This window comes from Castor canadensis, chromosome X (genome assembly GCF_047511655.1).
Source record: "Castor canadensis chromosome X, mCasCan1.hap1v2, whole genome shotgun sequence".
Classification (NCBI taxonomy): Eukaryota; Metazoa; Chordata; class Mammalia; order Rodentia; family Castoridae; genus Castor; species Castor canadensis.
In genome coordinates, this window is record NC_133405.1 from 62256366 (window position 1) to 62276756 (window position 20391).

Genomic DNA, 20391 nt, shown 5'->3' on the forward strand with positions numbered 1-20391 from the left:
ACTGCGTGACAAAAAATAGGTACTCAGTGAAGGTTAATTGTTTCTCTGCAACCGATATCATTTGTTACATAATAAAGGTACTAGGTTACTATATGATCTCTAAGGGTTTATTTCATCTCTAAGATAGGAACAGATTTCAGATAAAAATATAAATTTCAGAAAATTATAGGTAGGAATACAGACCTGGGAATTAGATTAGTCAGTGTAATGTAACCTAACTAGAAAGTATTCACAGTATTACTCAAATAAACCATTTCTTCAAAAAAAAAATCGTTCCCATTAGAAAAATACAGTCTTCATCTTTATACTTTTGTTTTTGAAATTAGGAACTAAATTTAAGTATTATTAGCTCCATTTTAGTTAATGTACACATATAGTATGTGTATGTATTGTAGACATATATTTTATATGTATGTTTATATGTATATCATGTTATGTATTATCTGTGCATTATACATAACACTACACTATATATTACATGCTTTATGTATGCAATAGGTATTTTATATAAAATGTTAAATTATATGAATCTGTATGGAAATTGAGTCTATATGGAGATCTTTCTGGGCTATAGGATTCCTTTGGGAGTAGAGAAACTTTAGGAGGAATATATACAACTATTTGATGTTTCTTCTAGAGAGGAGAGAAAGAGTAAAACTTTGGGGAATGAATATGTGAACTTTCAAGAATGATCACTTGTACAAGCACCAATATTAAAGAGAAGTAAATCAAGGTGTAGGTTAATAAAACTAAAGAATATTAGAATGCATAGTTTTAATCATTTGGCTTTTGCCACCTCTTTCTGCTTTCTTTTAGGTTTATGATGTTTTCAGCACTAGAACCCGCTCCCTCCCTCAATCTCTTTTTCAGAAGACTCCACCATCTTGTTTAGGTCTATTCAAAATAGACCTAAAACAAATGCAGTATTGGACATGGGTCACACACTAAGGGGAGAATGCACATAGGTGAAATAGGAAAAGGGAAGGAAACTTAAAATTTAAATGTGGTGGATGTGCTCACTGAAGAGGAGTGAACTTAGTAATCTTAAATTGGCAGAAGCCATAATGTGTAGAGGACCAGGAAGTAGTGAAGATGTCTGGCAGAGAGGAACCAATGTGGGCTGCAATACACAAGTGCAAGGAAGCAATGCTAGGAATCTGTCTGTATAGCTATCTTCATCTCAAACTAGCAAAAATGTTTTGTCTTTCTTATTATCTCTTATGATTCTCTTCAACAAAATTTGAGAACAAGAGGACGGAACAGGTTCTGCAGGAGTAGGGGGAGGGAGAGGTGTGCCAAACAATGTATACACGTGTAAGTAAATGTAAAAACAATAAAATAAAAAGAAGAAAAAAATATGCAAATTACATTTCTCTCAATAAGAAAAATATATATTCACAATAACAGGTTAAGTGGGTAAGTAAACATAATTCTCTACCAATGATATATCTGTCTATACACTTTGGTGAGTGCAGTGACCATTGCTGAGGCAATGAGAGTGTGCAGGTGATTTGACTGAAATTCATCAGAGATTACAAACAAAAACTGATAAGAAAGAGTGATAAGGGAGAAATGTCGACTTATTTTCCAAGGTGAAAGGGGTTTCATTAGCTAAAGCATATAGGAGATCAAGGTATTTTTTCCTACTGAATTAGTAGAGATTAAATAAGAGAAAAGGTACATGTCTATGTAAGTATGCATCACAATGGTTGCCCAGAGAATAATGAGGCTTGATGTACAGTACATTTCTTTTACATTTTGAAAGGATAAAGTTTTATATTTTAGTGTATCCAATACTTACCATGCCTACAAGTGTTTGTCAATCTGGAGATCTAATACACTCTTCATGCCAAACTAACCTAAAGTAAGAAGGAATGTTGACATCTCTATATTGAGATTTTTCTCTTGGCATTTAAAATCATAAGGGGTATGATTTTTCTCCATGAAACCAGAAATATACAATGAAATGTAAAATTTAGACACACATACATACAAGTTGAGGTAGGAAGTTAAGGCAGATTTGGCAAACAGCTACGGTACTTGCCAAGTTACATTCATTTTTGATAGAATTGCTCAAAGAAATCAATCAGAGTAGATAAATTCCTTGTGACTCTATTAGATTTTAAAAGTATAAGAAGGATGGGTTTTAAGAATAGTAAGCCTCCCATTGTTCTTGTAGAAACACTTCAAAACAAATCACAAAAGGGAAAATTCTGTTCACTAAGTATGTAGTAATGTGCTGTTCTTGATAGGTTTTTCATGTTAGTCAGTCTTTAACCTTATCTTTATATACAATCATCCACTTTTTAGCCTTATGTAATGATTGTATAGTCCTAAAGTATATTCACTGAAGAAAATAACCACTAATTTTAACTCTAAGAATGTTGGTGGCTGTTTTTATTTTATTTAGGTTTTTGGGAAATCTTCCCTAATTATAGCTGAATTGAAGATTATTACATTACTTTCTCATTCATCATGGTGTTCATCACCTTTACAAAAATAGGTGCAAGGGAGCTGGGGATGTAGCTCAGTGGTGATAGAGTGTTTGCATATCAAGCACAAGATTCTGGATTCACTTCCCAGCTTAGTTTTGGGAAAGAGATAGAGAGACAAAGAGACAGAGAGAAACAGAGAGACCACAAGTTAAAATTCATGCTCCAGGAATGACAGTGTAGCTCAAGTGGTAGAGTGTTTGCCTAGCAAGTGCAAGACCCTAAGTTCAAACCCCAGTAGCACCAACTCTCCCCGCAAAAAACAAAAAATTGTGGTCCACATGTAAGACTTCCTAACACAAATATGAAAGAGAAACTAGACTTTCTCTGTCATAATAAGGACAAAAAAAAGGGCTTAATTTAATAACTAGCTGTAGGTGGCTTACTCTATTTATAGGAAGCAGGTGGTTATCTGTTTCAATATGAATATAAAGAATTTCATTGTTTAAAATTATATGCATATGTTTTCTCAGTTTAGAATAGGAATATATGATATCTGAATTATCAGCATAACTCTACCATGTTAGAATTTGGATGTTATCTATAGATAATATATCATAGTTTTCTTTGTCTGTTCCTCTTTTCAGAAAATTGATAACGTTGATTTTCATCATAGAATGGAAGTAACAAAATGATTTCTACTTGGAGTAACCATTTCATCTCAGTACTTTCAATCATATGATTTATGTATATACAAGCACATTCTAACCAGAGATGTCAATACAGCTATTTTTGAGGACATGAAGACATTTATCTTGCCATAGAACTTAATGGCAATATTTTTATTTGAAGAAATCATACACTGAGATGCCACTTTTGCTAAAAGCAGCATGTAGTTCTCACATCCTTTTTAATATGGACTATATCCAGATTAACGAATGGGTTGAGTTTTTTCTTTGATACTTTTTGAGAACAATTCATAAACAGGAAATGTAACAAGAAACAAAATATATAAAATAAGCACTTAAAATCTTTCTAGAATCAATCAGAGTATAACAAATTTCATAAGAATAGTTTTCAGAGACTAATGCTTAAAGGTTATATGATGTACTTATTTATTTGAGATATTTTAATTCTATAAGAACATGTGGTGTACTCTCTGAAATTAGAAAAGTATGGAAGAAATGGATAGCATTTAGGCATCTTTTATTTTCCATAAGACCACAGGTAGCAGTCTTTCATTTTTATCATATTCTGTCTCGTGTTAAAATTGTCTTAATCTCCACAATTTCAATTTTACTTCACAGATGTGATTTAGTTATTTTGGTTGCCCCCATCGCAGTAACTTAACCAAAGCTAGTATTCAACACAGGTCAAGTAAATCGTGCAGATTTATGAAGGTGTCAAATTGCATGATATGTCCAGGGATTACAGGTAGTGCCTAGATTGGTAGGAAATAAGATGAACAAACAGAGCAGTTAAGATTGCAAAGTCCTTTGAAAAATTCAGTAATTGAGCCTTTTTTTTTCTATATGAAATAGAGGAAGCCTCAAAATATTTTCTGACATACTCTTCATTTGATCAGATCTGTGTTTTTAGGAGGAGTATTCTGAGTAAAGGGTATAAAAGGGATTAGAGAGAAGTAGGAAGACAAGTTGCTAGTTGCAGAACAGGAATCTTATGATGAAGACATAGAAAAGAAAAGAAAGTGACAAGGGGATGAATGTGGAAGGTATTTCAGAGATAAGATCAATAATATTTAATTGATACTTAGAAATTACTGAGTAGAGGAGAGTGTTGCTGAATTTAGGATGCTTCCTGAAATGAGATAATACCTTCCTGCTAGTAATTAACACATAATAGGCAAAGTGATTTATTAATGGTATTTACACTCATTCATACACACATATACACATACGTGCATACACACTACTGCTATACTCATTGAAAAAATGAAAGTTTTTTATTTAAACAAACTTGAGGGTAACATCCTGGGGCCTTGCCAAGGGGTTTGTTAAACTAATAACAACCAGGGGAGAAACTCAACCATCATGCATCCCTACCCTTAATACCATCTTTTACAGATACAAAGAGCATTGTCCAAATTGCCTTGTTTACAGTAAAAGTTAGAGAAATATTTAAGTAATGTTTAAATACATGGCAAATTCCATTACCTAGAATGTTTTGCTGAATAATGTGGCTGATAAATGCTATTATTTTATCAATATTTTAACAATTTCAGTACAATAAAATGCACAAAACTAAATATAATTTACTGAACTCTACATTACTGTTTTACAGCAACTAAAAAAGATCAATTACCTTGCAATGTTGGTGAACAAGAAGTTAATTCAATGCACGTAATGGGTTATACCATGATGAATGTAAGATGTTTTTGTGCTTAAAATAGTTTTGGATCCTTGTTCATATTAATAAAGTTGTTACTCCCTGATGACACAAACACTTCAAAAAATATCAGAAAATGTGTTATTGCAATAAAGAAACAATTTTATTTATATATATTTCATTAGTTAATGCTACACACAATTTATGCACTGAAATTGCATCAAGTACAACTATTTGTATCTACATGTATTCCAATTGAAAGATTCTCTATAATATTCATTCTAAAGTATTCACACAAAACCTGTTTATTCTTTTCTACAATTACAGTTGCACAGTACAAAGTAAAAACAAAAAGTTTAATGTACCTATTATGGACCCCCATGTGTTTTAAACTTTCACAATTTTAACATTACACAGTTTGTCAAGTGACATTCTTAGTACTAATTCCGCTAAGAAACAGAAATAGTAAGTAAATTGCATACATTGCCCAATCTGAAAACTGGGCCTAACCTCATAAGTATTCCCATGATGTATATCAATCCACATTCCACAATGACAGATGTTTACAAAAATGAATGTGCTTATATATACATATGTACACATAAATAAATACATACATAGACATGTATATGATGATGGTAAATCTATATCATAACCTCTTATAGAAAGAGTAAATGAAACTCATAAAATTGCAGACAGACATATGAAACTTCAAATTTGACATATAGGTATAAAATTAAAGTTTTAGTAAAACTCAAGTTGTTAGTGTACGTTTATTTGGATGTTTTAAGCATACCAACTAAACAGAAGTGGGATATTAAAAGCAAAATTACCTTGGTTTTGTGCAAGAGAAGCAGAATGTGAATACTAATACTTAGGTAGAAAAGCAACTTATTTCTTTCATGTATCCTTCAGTAACTTAGGACTTGTGATCATTCAGAAAGTAGGAAAACTGTGAAGAGAAGTATTGCAATTACACTAAAGTCAAACTACTTCAAGAAAAACAAAAAACACTTGGGCATATCTTCCAAATATACTGAACATGATAGGAAATTTTGCTAAATGAAAGATGATATGTACAGTGACATGAGGAACACTGTAGGATTATAGTTTGGAAGTGAGAAAATAGTTTAAAAAGAGACACTAAAAGTATAAATGTAGCTGCATAATCTAAGACCAAGATCTCTTTAGGTTGAAGTTTGTGATTGTTTTCCTGCTAGAAATTTGACAAACATGAATAAATATGCATACGCAAATCTGTGTTTATACATATTTATGCTAATCCCATTGTACTAGAAGTATTTAAACATCAAATTAAAATGAATTTTCCTCTAGACACACACTTAGATGTATTAACTTATAAACATGAGTTTGATGTTCGTCTTTCAATTCACAAATTAATAAGACTTAATTGTATATTCCTTGTAACTTCTATAATTTGTGTGCATTGACATAAAAGTGTGCTTAGTTTCACAAAGAAAAAAACTGACATTTTTAAAGTTGAGTTGCAGCACCAAGTGATTTTTTTTATTAAGTATTATTAATTAGTCTAAATTCAGGCAGTAATAAATTTATATACAAAGTCAACCTCCTTTTACTTTGTAAAATAAAAATATTGCGGCATTATTATGTAGTTTTAACATTTGTGTCTTATTGAAGTCAAGTAATTTTTTGAGGTTGACAAGATGTCTTCATGTATGGTGAATATATTTTGTCTTCACATGCTTTGATATCATGTAAACAAAGCCATGATATCTATTAGGAAAAGAACTAAGCAACTTCTCTTGAGTAAATGAATTTGTGTGGAAAAATGTAATTATTTAATCTAAACAAAAACAATTTCTACAGTTTACTGCAAAAAAGCAGCCAATACATAATTCTGAGTGGCAAAGTAGTCAAATGAATATAAAATAATAATGAAGTATACTCTCATTTAGGAGTTCATAAACCAGTTTTTCAGTTTCTATGAAATTCCATTTTTGTGTATTTGTTCAACCATTGACTATGAGTCTATGTTGTGTTTATTTGACAAAAGACCCAGTTAATTTTTAAAAAATTTTAATTACTTCAAGGTGTGACACTGACCAACTATTGAACTACATGGATAAATACTGGAAATTTTTTCTCTAAGTTAAAGTGCTTATGATCAATTCTCTTTAACTATATATCACTGAAATAATGACTTGCATTGATTTTGTAATTAATGTTAGTTCTGATATTAAAAGAGTAAATACATTTTAAACTTTATTTGATGAATTGTTGTAAATAACACTTAACTGCATAGTTGTTGGATTTTAACTACCATTGGGTAAAATAAAGTCATTATTATTTAAATTTTCTGAGTACCTAATGAAAGCATATTTTGTTATCTATTGCTTTCGTCAAGTTTCAAGGCAAAAAATGTATTGCTTTTAAAAGCCACATGTATTTCAAGAAGAGTAATATTTTATGAAGCAAGTCAATGAACATTTAATAAATATAAGCCTTCATAGTAAGTGAGAAAAGTGCAAATATTTCTAGAAAATCCATTGAGTTGCTTTATTTTGATCAATATATCAATTTGACTACATAAAAGCTAATTAAATGTGACATTTTTTTCCAGCATAAAATAGTTTTTGCTGCTAATTGGGTGGTACTTGTATATTGTGGATAATTAAATATAATTAAATACTTCAAAAGGGTAAATCAAAATAATTTTAGCTCAGAATATATGGAATATGGAAAATGTAAAAGAATTGGTTTTGAGAATTCTAGGTAATAATTTGGTTGTTCATGCTAAGGAAACATTTTTTGGCATAAATGCAGATGGAACTCTTTTTAAATGAAGAAGTTTTCACATCAAGACATAGCATTTTCACTGAAGAGTGGTTAGTTTCATGGTGGACATCCCTAGCATGCCTGTGCATTGCAGTATAAACTAAACAATCTGTGCTATTACATTAACTTTTTCAATCATACATGTATAAAAATGAACAATATGCATAATAAATAAGGTGATTTTCTATATAAAGTCCTGTATATATAATTTATAATGTAAATGGAGAGAGTAATTCTCTAAATTTTATATGTTCCACTTCTAAAATTTAGAGCTTTCCAACTGAATAATGAAATTATGAAAAACTTATTAGTATAGATCAAAATAAATGCAATCATTCAAAATGTTTTCATCTGCAATCTACCTAAAATTTTAAAAATTTCTACAAATGTTTATATCGTGTAGCATGAAAATAAAGGCCTATTGCTATGCCAGAAATTAAAAACTCTTCTCCTAATTTTAAATGCTACATTAAACTAAAGATGTCATCTACTGATACCCTAATGCATGAATAAAACAAATTGCACAATAATGTTTTCTAAAATACACTAGTTATGTACAACACATACAACTTTATCTTATTACAGCAACTTTGAATGTGCTAAAACTTTAAATTTAAATAATATTTAAAATAAAAACTAAGCTTCACAAAATCTAAGAAGGGATATTTATTATACGAAGCATCTACCAAAGGTGATATACGTTAATATAAGATTTCTAAAGGTCTACTTGTCCTTATCACTTTTGTTGAGATCAGAATTCATATCACACCTAGCTAGATACACAACTGAAACATCTAATTAAAGATTGAGCAGTGCAGGTGATTAATAGTAAAATGTGGCAGTCATATTTTGCATTTAAATGAAAAGATACTAGTGAATATTGTTAAAAATAGTGATTGAATCTAAATTTGACTTTGAAAAATTATTCATAAAAGTGTATGTATTTTTATTGATAATGTAGACAGGGTGGTCAATAGAGAAAAAAGAATATAAAAAATTAATGAATAAAATTAAGATTACTTTATAGGTTTTTATTTAGCTCATTTAACAAAATGATAATTTCAGAAATATAATTGCTTTAATGTCTTACTTTTAAATATCATTTATATTTAAAACAAAATGATAGAACACAATTCACTATTTTATTTTAAATTTATTCAATGTAGATTTCAAACAAAGGAAAATACTTAGGACAGTGTTTGCAGTAGACAAAGAATATAGTACATTGTAGTTCACCATTAAATAATCTGCTTAGGATTCAATAGGGTAATTTTACTAAAACTTCCTTTTCTTTATGAACACTTGTCTTAAGAGTTGTTCTCTTTCTGTCCTCTCTATTCACTAACTAAAATGAGAACCAGAGATACTATCAAAGTCACTTCATTGAAAATATTCCAGGAGTCCATTAACACTAACGGAAGGAATTGGAACTTATCTGAGACCTTATAAGGCAAAGGTGTAGTAAATCACAGTTAAATAACCATATCACCAAAAAACTGCTATAAAGGAACTAAGCAGACAAATATTTATTTTTGTCCTCTGGCTTTTGTGAAAAACTAGTTTCACTGTTCTTTATATTGTTCTAAATTATAAAATTATTCCCTCAAACACAAGGAAATTATAGATCAAGAATAGTTAATAGTCAAAAGTAGAGTTTATTTTCATCTGTGGCCCAATTTTAAATAATGTGAACTCTCAATTGTCATTGACTTATATAAATAAATGTTTTAATACAAAGAACTTGAAGGAAATCAAATTAGAAGTTCCTCTCTCACAGAAACTACATTTTGAGAGATGAAGTACAGCGTTAAAAATAAAACATGTTTTCACCTTATGCAAAATGACTCAAAACACCATTGAGAAATGCTTTTTAAGGAACTTCAGATATTTTTTAAGTTACTTTTATCTTCAAACATACAAAGGAACGATTAGGAGTAGTTTCCATTCTAATCATAAAGGGACGGGTCACCAAGCTGGAAGAAAATTGAGATACTGTCTTTTAGCTGGCAGAATATATAGAAAAGGAGAGAACAGGGTGCACATGAAACAAACATTTAAAATACATTTATATAGTGCTGCAATAAACATGGGTGTGCAGGTATCTCTGAGTAACCTGAGTCACATTCTTTTGGGTATATCCACAAGAGTGGTATTGCTGGATCATATGGTAGATCAATGTTTAGCTTTTTAAGTAGCCTCCAAATGTTTTTCTAGAGTGGTTCTACTAGTTTACATTCCCACCTGCAGTATAAGAGGGTTCCTTTTTCCCCAAATCCACGCCAACACCTGTTGTTAGTGGTGTTGCTAATGATGGCTATTCTAACAGAGGTGAGGTGGAATCTTAGTGTGGTTTTAATTTGCATTTCCTTTATTGCTAGAGATGGTGAGCATTTTTTCATGTGTTTTTTTGGCCATTAGAATGTCTTCTTTTGAGAAACTTCTGTTTAGTTCACTTGCCCATTTCTTTTTTGGTTCATTAATTTTGGGAGAATTTAGTGTTTTAAGTTCCCTATATATTCTGGTTATCAGTCCTTTGTCTGATGTGTAGCTGGCAAATATTTTCTCCCACTCTGTGGGTAGTCTTTCAGTTTAGAGACCATTTCTTTTGTTCAACTCCCTGTATAGCTATCCTTATCTCAACTGGCAAAAACCCTTGGTCCTTCCTATTATTGCTTATACTCTTCAACAAAATTAGAGATAAGGACAAAATAGTTTCTGCCAGGTAGCAAGGGGATAAGGGGGAGAAATGACCCAAACATTGTATGCACATATGAATAAAATAATTTTTTTTTTAAAAATGAGAACAAAACAATACATTTATATAATAATTACATACATGAGTGATAATGAAGCCACAGTAATATGTTATGGGACATTAGAACTCCTGGTTCACTTTCTTGTGCCTCAGCATTTTATTTACAAGTAAATTGAAAGATTTTAGAAATTCTCACTGTTGGTATGTCTTAGTACCTGCAGAAGGCTTTAAGGGTATACAGAGTTGGCTTAATTTTTACATTTTTTGGGATGATTTGAAGTAAACTGAAATACTTAATTCATCAAGAAGAGACAGCTTGGAACTACAAAGTTGTTTTAGGTGATTAATGTGTACAAAGGTAAATTTTACTTTTAAGTATTTTTAACAGTTGTGTATACATATATAGTGTTCCAACTTATATGATACTTCTCATTACAATGAAAAACAAACTTATTATATACTGTTTAAGCAGCTATATCAAACATGTGTTCAAGGAAGTGGACATATTATTGGAAGCACAAAGGATTCTGTATTGAGTCAACAGGAATATATATTTTAACACAAACACATTTAAAATATTATGTAACTATCCAGGAATTATATTAATTTGAAATGTTAAATAAAATATGGACCTCTTCTAAATATTTCTGGAAGGAAGAATACTTCAACTACACAAATTTTTTTCTTTTATTCATATGTGCATACAACGTTTAAGTCATTTCTCCCCCCTTCTCCCCACCCCCTCTCTTACCCCCCACCTCTTTCCTCTCCCCCCTTACCCTGCTACCAGGCAGAAACTGTTTTGCCCTTATCTCTAATTTTGTTGAAGAGAGAGTATAAGCAATAATAAGAAGGACCAAGGGTTTTTGGCAGTTGAGATAAGGATAGTTATACAGGGAGTTTACCTGCATTGCTTTCCTGAACATATGTGTTACATTTTAAATTAATTTTTCTTGAACTAACCTTTTCTCTAGTTCCTGGTCCCCTTCTCCTATTAGCCTTTGTTGCTTTAAAATTCCTGCATTAGTTCCTTTGCATTGAGGACATCAAATATTGTCTTGTTTTGGGGGGGTTTCTTGCCTATCCTCATACTTCAACTACACTAATTTTAAAGTACATACACAAGAGAACAAATCTTATTCACACATTTCAAGATGAATTGATACATAATTAAGAATTTGAATGAAAAATCGAGTCATATATTGTGTCATGACTTCAAGAGTCTTTTATGCTCCCCCTTTATCCCAAGATATCATACATGTTTTAAATTCTATTAATTATGTTAGTAGGTCATAAGCAACTTAAAAAACATAACATAAAATTGGAACATGCCATTCTTTATTCAGTGAAATATGATGTACACCCAATTTCAGGCATTTACTCCTTTGTGTAAGAAATGAATGTTTCATTTATTTTAAAAGGCAAATCAATCAAAGCAATAATATATATTCAGTAATTTTATAACAGAGCAATAAAATAAATCTATTTAAATTTTACTATAGTGTCATGTTTTCCCTAGGTAGTTTAAAAATAATGGTATAATATTTTTGAAATACCATATCTCAGTCCTTATTTTTAACTCATATGACTGGCGTTATATTTCATAATACCAGAAATATCAATACATATTTTGTATTAGGAATATAAATAACTTTACATTGTCTTTATGATAGATAAAAATAGAACGTGTTTCTTTTTAACTATTTATAGAAAAAGGAAGCATGATTACAGAAAAGATAATTTTTAGTGATTAAAAGTAGTGAAATAGCATGATTACAATTAACATAAAACCACCAAAATATTATTTGCTGTCATTCAACTTTTGAGAAGAGTGGTAGGTAATATAAATGGTTCTCTCAACAACACTATGCTAATGCATATTTCAAAACCATATAAAATTGCTTTTGTTTTTGTTTTTGTTTTTTTGTTTGTTGGGGATTTTGGTTGATTGTTCTTAAAAACCTCTTGCCCTTGATACTTTTCAGAGGGTAACATGGATAGTTCACCTTTACTTCCAAACTCCTGAAGAAAATGTTTAAAACTCTTCAGCAATCAGACAAGGCAAGTAATTTCATGTTTCGTTATTTCTATATTAAGTATCAGTGTGTACACTAAAATAGCATTTTATTACATTACAAATGTTGACACCAAGAGCAAACAGAAAGACAGCATGTTAGAATTACAATGCGTTGTTTCTTCTATAAATCATAATTTTCAACTGCCAGATTACGGCTAAAGAAATCACTAGGTTCACTGGGACATCATTTGCATGGTGGTTTTTGTTTTACTTGCTTTTATAATTGGAAATCCAAATCATCACATTAATGATCTAAGTAAATTTTTAACAGCAAATTATTGAAATATTTTGGAAAGGAATAGAATTATGTTATTCCTAGAAAGTTATATCTCACTGAAGATTTCAATAGTTGATGTCCTGGAATCAGTCTAGGACAAGAAAAATAAAACATTATCAAAATTGGACAGTTGTGTTCTAGGAGTCTTATTTGCCTAGCATGCTATGTGGCTAAAATTTACCTATTACAATATATATACAGAAAATGAAAATTACCAAATTTAACAATAGTGAATAATCATCTTGTTCCAGGCTAACTCAGAATACTGTTACCATTTGAATCCATGCATCATATCTAAAGCATGGTTTGACCCATGAATTGTCCAAACTCTTCACCATTCTTTTTGTCTCATTTCTGAACTTGAAGACTATTTCAACTCAAATCATATAAACTTGTGAAAACCTCTTCTTTTGGAAATGAAGGAAACAGTATCTCAAACACATGTCTCTAAGACATTGACTAGTATATAGAAGGCCCTAAAAATGATACTTTCATATTTATTTTCCTCTTTATTTTTCAAATGTATAGCCTTTAGAATATTTGAATGGAGAAGGTGTATTCAGTAAGACTTGACTTTGCAAAGCATCCCTTGTATATGAAAATTAATGAAAACCAATTCTAAAATAGTTATTTATACTTATTGTCCTCCTAAGGTCATAACAACAAAATGTTATCTCCTTGTTCTGAAATGTTTTCACAGAAGGAACCCTGTAGATTCATCCTCTTAAATTTTATATTTGACATTCTTATCACAATATATACAAAAAGGTCTTCATAACATGTATAGAAACTTATAACACAATGGATCATCATATTGCCCAGGTATAGAGAGCTTCATGCAACAGGTGACTGATAAATAATGAATGCTCCATATTTTTTCAAACAACATGGTCAGAAAAAAAAACTATACAAAGTATTTGATTTCTTTTCTATCATGGAAATTTTCTGAAAAGGCTTCATATATCTTATAGCTTATTACAACTCTTTTATTCTCTATGGGCATATTTCTAATATGCCCATGAATGAGTAATGAACTACTGAATATAAATATCAACATAAACCCATCTTTTGAAATGTACTATTTGGTTTGTTTGAAACAATTTGGTATATTTTTCCCTTCTGCTAACAGATTTTTTTTTTATTTTCTTGCCTTAAGTTCCTTAGGAACAATTGTACTGACTGACACATTTGTCCATTTTGCATGATGTTTTTTAAAAAAACACTTAACTGGATTTGAATTTTTAAATAACAATTTTTTTTCATTTTTCAGTGTTTAATTATCATGCTGGCATTCTGCAACATCAGTGAATATAAGATTCCTCTTCTGGCAGTAATTGTAAATTGAAAAGTATATAGAAAGCCTAAAGAACATTGCAATGTAGCACAAAATGTAGATATTCAAATGATTTTATTGTTAAATTAGTCTGCTTAAAATAACTAAATATTGTCAAGAAGATATTTATCAAATAATATGAAAGTGTGACTAATGACATAAAGTATATGATTTACATATTAAGATATTAAAATATAAAATAAGTCATCTGATAGCATAGGCCTATTAGCTGAAAAAACTCTAATGATAACCAATAAGTCATTAGCATTTAGTTCTATTATTTTATGTAACTCGAGAAACCATTTGTTCTAATGCTTAGAAAAAAGTATCTTAATTGTATAATATAAAAGTGCCATCATAGAAAAATGTTATTGATTTTATTGATTTTTATGAATTACAAAATACAAAAAACAAATAAAATAATATATCTCTATATTTGAAAAATACTTCAATTTTTCACTTCATCCATGGCTTAGTCACTATATATTCATGTAGCTCATAAAACAGCTCCACACCTTGAAAAACAGTTGTAAGCATAATTTGCTTCAATAACTTCAGGAGCCAATCTATTAAAAAATGATGATCCACAAATATAATTCACAAACCCCACACTTTTTTATGTTATAAATCAAATCACAAAATTTAACTTAGGAAAAAATTCTATTAGGATATGCATCATATATAGTGTTATTCAAAACGAACATTTTTCTGTTGAGAAATGTTTCAAATAAGCACATAATATTGATAAATAAAAAATGAGAATGCCCTTTTGAATGGATAAATGCAAACAAAAATATACCCAGAGGAGATGTTAGGCAACTTTTATGTTTGTTTCCCACTTGAGATCCACCAATGTAGAAAATCAAGAAACACATATGCAATTTTATTAAGCCTGAAGAATTTTCTAAATGTTTTATTTGCTGAAACTGAAATATTTTACTAGGAGAAAAAAAAGACAAAATAATAAAGCCAATGTGTGGCATGGTTTTTAGAGGAAAAAATGTTGATAAATTCCACCACTTAACTTTACTAAAGAAATAATCATACTTTTAAATCATTTAACTTACTTTTGAATTTCTGGATAAATTTGAACTCATTTCTCCATAGAATAAAGATGAAAACAGCACTCTATTAACTCTTGTTTTCATAAATGTATTGGGTTTAAATTACTGTGCTCAGATTTCTTGGGTCTTAATATGCTCATATTTCCCTTCGTGCCCATTAGAGAAAGCAAACATATTCCATTTTCCAATAGTCATTATCTTTTAAGAATGTCTCCGGAAGGACTATGAATACTTTGCATAAATTTGCAAATATTTAACTGATAATCTGATAATCTAAAATACAGATTATATGTGTGTTTCATTCTTTTATTTGAAGTTGAGACTGAGTATATACTTATTTTTCTTAATTTCATTCTTGCTATATTGTGTGGAAACAGGTTTGATGAACCAAAGTAATTTTGAGTTGCTAATATGAAAAATGAAACTCTTCTTTGTGGGGACCTGAAAGGCTTGTGTGGTACTGAGGGGAACATAACTTGGTATCACTTAATTACCTTGGGCACCACAGATTTTCCCAAGTGAAACTGGGAATCTCAATACCATTAGTATTAAGAGCTGTTTGGCAGATTCTAAATGCTTTATTGAAGGTATGGAGCCCAGATTTTAAGATTTTCATTGCACACAATGGTAATGAGGATAGTGCTACAATCCTTGTTAGGGACTTTTTCCAGTATATTCTCTAGCCAAGAATCGTCATACTGCCATCTACAGACAAAATTACCCCATTACAATTATCACTTTCCACCCAATTTTTCTAAACTTAGCAGTCATTTCGTGTTGATTTTCTACCAAACTTAAATGAATTCATACACCTATTCAGAAGCTTCTGAACAACACAATTGTTTTGTTCCCTCTTCAAAATTAATAGATACTGTAAAATCCTATATCAACTGAAAATAATCTTAAAAATAAAATAAACTTAGGAAGTTTAGTCAGAAACTGCAATTACCTACCTGTCTGGTGTGTACAGACACAAGTGTCTTGAAGGTAGTCACTGGATAACTGCACTCAGAAACACTGTAAGGATCAGAACTGCTGGAAGAACACTTGGAGATGGAATCACAGGCCACAAAGGTGTTATCAAGTGGCAGTTCCTGGATGACATGGTGCTTTGAATTCAGGGGAGTTTCAGGTTGAATCTGGAAGGCTGGCTGTGGAAAGGCAGATTTATAGTGCCGGGCTAAATCAGGGCTGTCAGGTTTGAAGGTAGTAGGTATAGTGCCCCAGTTGTATTTGCCCATGGTTTGCTCTTCCAATTCAATGGGAAGGTCTAATGTGACACTGTTTCCTTCATTGTCGCCATCATCTGCCTTGGTTTCTTTAATAGTTACAAAGTTAAGCAGCAAGTTCTTAGGGGCATGTTTCTTCTTCTTCTTCTTCTTCTTCTTCTTTTTCTTCATCATTATCATCTGTCGGTTTTCTGGGTTTGGAGTAACCCATTCAGAATTCTGCTTGTTTTTCTGAGAAGCCTTAAGGTGTGGTGATTGGCGACATCTTACTACAGCAGTGATGAATATCACTAGAATGACAGTTATGGTGCCTGCAACAATGGCAACCATGATCCTGACATAGTCACTAGTTGGTGAGGATTCATCAGCTGTCTCAATATTTTGGGTCACTGGTGTTTCAGTGTTTTTGCTCATCAATTCATGAATCAGTGTAGCATTGGTCACTGACTCATTCACAAACAGATTGACAATTATAACGTTAAAGAGAGAATCGGGTTGCCCTAAGTCCTTAGCTTTGACTATCAGTTTGTGTAAACCAAGGTCTGCACCAACACATTTCTCCTTTAGTGTGATGTTTCCTGTTGTTTGGTCAATTACAAACAGTCCTTTTGTATTTCCTCCTGCAATGCTGTAACGAAGCTCTGCATTCATACCAGTATCATTGTCAATGGCAACTACCTTGAAGACTACTGTGCCTGGATTAGTAGATGGTAGAACCAATTCATAGGAGTAGTTGGAAGGAGGGATAACAAAAACTGGTTTGTTGTCATTAACATCAACCACATTTATGGTTACTTTAGCAGTAGATGAATGTGACACCCTGCCGCCATCCTCGGCCTTTACATAGAAAGTATAAGATTCTTGTTTCTCTCTATCAAATGAAATATTTGGTCTGATGACACCAGTCTGTGGGTCAATGGTGAAATCATCATTCACATCTAAAATGGAGAGAGTGACTGCAGAATTTTCTCCATAATCAGGATCAGTTACAGTGATTAGTCCTACTGTGCCATGTCTTGGAAGGTTTTCTGGGACATAGAAGTTGTACTCACTGTGAGTGAAAATAGGACTGTTATCATTCTGATCAAGAACAGTTACTAAGATTGTGGCATTGGTCATTAGGGGTGGCATCCCATTATCTTTTGCCAGAACTGTGAAATAATATTTTTCCTGTTTTTCTCTGTCTAGTTTCTTCACTGCAGTCAGAATGCCTGTATGACGATCCAGGTTGAATTCAGAGGGCACATCAGTACCAAGCAGGTAATTAATCTCAGCATTACGCCCGTTGTCTGCATCAGTTGCACTTATTTTTGTCAACTGGGTGCCAGGAAAGTTATTCTCAGGAACAGAAAGACTTACGAAAGGCTGTGTGAAAACTGGAGCATTGTCATTTTCATCTTTCACTTTGATGAGTAGCATGGATGACTGATTCAAAGGAGGTTTGCCAGCATCTGCAGCCAGTAATTTAATGGCATATTCTCTGGTGGACTCAAAATCAAGAAATGCAGCAGTCTCCAAGAGGAACTGATTACTGAATACTGGTCTTAATCTGAAAGGAACTTCATGATCTGTAAAGCATGTCACCCTACCATTGTGGTCAGCATCCTTATCCGTCACAGTTATGAGGGCAATTTTGGTGTTCAGTGGAGCATTTTCTGAAAGCATGACAGTACCATTGGTTGGACTGATGATATATCTTATGTCAATTGATGGGACATTATCATTGATATCTGTAACATTTACCAGCACCATTGCTCTCGCTGGTGTTGATCCACCATCACTTGCCAAAACCAGTAACTTGTGATTTGGTGATTCTTCCCTATCCAGTGGTTCTTTGACTGTGATAAGTCCAGTGGTGGTGTTTAAGTGAAACAGTCTCTTGGCATTGTTGGAGACTAGATTGCTGAAATAGAAGTGAATCTTGGCATTTTCACCTATGTCAGCATCTGTGGCATGGAGCTGGGTCACTGAAGAACCTACAAGAGCATTTTCTGGTATACTGACTTCAATTTCCTTCTCCCTGAAGACTGGGTGGTTGTCATTTGTATCAGCAACACTGACTTGTAAAATAGCCGTACTGGATCTTTGAGGAAAGCCACCATCCTCAACCTTTACTTTCATCACATAAGTATCCTTCTCTTCCCTATCTAAGTCCTTTTGAACAATCAGTTGTGGCATCTTGTCTCCTTCTGGTGTTTCAATGACATCAAGCCCAAAAATGTTTTGACCCTGAAAAACAGAGTGCAGTTTAATTTAACTTATGTTAGCATACAATAACATATGTAAATATAAATCATGTAATATATGTTCATTTATGTAATGACAACGATTCTCAATTTCTGGAAGCGACAAAGCAGTAAGATAATATAAGAAACAGGTACCAGAAGGCTTTGGTTCTAAGACTTTCATCTAACCTCTGCTTTAGCTAATATTGGGATCATAAGCAAGTTGCTTTATCTCTCTAGATATTGTGAAATTAGCTAGTTGTGCTAGCTAGAAGGTCGGGGGAATTTTAATTAATACCATCTTGTGGCAAGAAATGTAATTCATTTATGTAAGTGTTGAAAATGAATAAGAGCACAGAATTTTTTAAAAGAATTGTGACTGAACTTCTCATGATAAAGCTATAGGTGAGTTACTCATGTTTACTCCAAATGGATTAAAATATTTTTACTGCTGAATTTAGTTGTCTAACATGCCTTTTCAACACCAAAACCAGCAGCAATTATAAAATATACAACCAAGATAATAAATATCACCTCTATTAAACTTCTTGCATATAGCATTTTAGAAATACTAATTACAGACATCAGTTTCCTCCAATGTGATTGTAAAATGATTTCACATTAACTATCCAATGTGTACTGCTACACTTGCTTTTAATCTATACAAGTAAAATGACCAACTATATGCATCAATTAAAAATTACACAAATGGAAAGAAAAAATGAGAATTCTATTTATATTTTAGTTATACAAATCAGTAACTAATCTGACTTTTCTTTGACTATATGGCAATGGAAACATTTTTCATGTATTTACATTGTGAAAATTAGCAAACTGACACCCACTATTTCTTCTACTCTGTATTTCAAGACACATGAAATTTTTAACCATAATATTGAGTATAAATAAATTCAGAATTATTATTATAAATCTATCCAAACAAATTTAGTGCTTAATAGTTGTAATGATTAGTTTGTTTTAATGACAGTCCAAAAGGCTTTTAGGAAGGCTTAAATCTAGACTGTCTCAAATATGGGTACAAAAAATTTTCTAAATTATAATTCATGAAAATCTCTCATATTTAATGCCATTCAGTTAACTTTTTGCACATCAATATTGAGTGACTAAAGCAGTCAGAGCATTCTCCTAAGTTCAAGGGATATGCAGTGATGAGCAATAATATTTTATTAGTCTAATGGCACTAAACTCTACTTAAAGTGAAACAAAGAACAATCACTGAGTATTTAGTGATGGTATTGATATTAAAAGATTAATAATAACTAAGAGAATCATTAAAAATTTAACATAAGTTGTGAAGGGAAGTTTAAGGTAGTACTAGAAATTATATAAAGGAAAAATTACATATAAAATATAATGTAAAAGAAGAATCAATAAATGTTCTTAAGTTCTTGTGCTTCAGATACAGTTATTCAATTTGTAAATATAATACAAATCTGGAAAAATAAATAGAGTTTTAATTTCTAATTTTATGTATTTATGTATTTCTTATTTGAGTATTAATTTTTAGTCATGAATGTTTGCTTGAATTTGGAATTGGGCTTTGTATTTTTAAGTGAATTAAGTGATATTTATATCTGCAAAACATCCAAGAACTTCAAACTCATTGACTTATTTATTTCTTGTGAAATGACAGTGACATTAAAAGACTTTTTTTAATTCTGAAAGGGATAATGAAATAAATAAAGATATATATATATATATATATATATATATATATATATATATACCACCTGACATATTATCTCCCAATTGTTCTACTTTCTTCTATGATTAATCTGTTCAATATGATATTGATTAGTCCTTAAAGCATTTAAA

General features: G+C 31.2%; 1 protein-coding gene across 3 annotated transcripts in view; it reads right to left on the minus strand.

Moving 5' to 3' along the window:
* Nucleotides 1-20391, minus strand: part of Pcdh11x (protocadherin 11 X-linked) — a 633628-nt gene that overhangs the window by 518914 nt on the left and 94323 nt on the right. For all 3 annotated transcript variants that reach the window (XM_074064461.1, XM_074064460.1, XM_074064459.1), the window contains exon 3: nucleotides 16055-18559. In XM_074064461.1, the coding sequence (XP_073920562.1) occupies nucleotides 16055-18559 (2505 nt within the window). The remainder of the gene's footprint in view (nucleotides 1-16054; nucleotides 18560-20391) is intronic.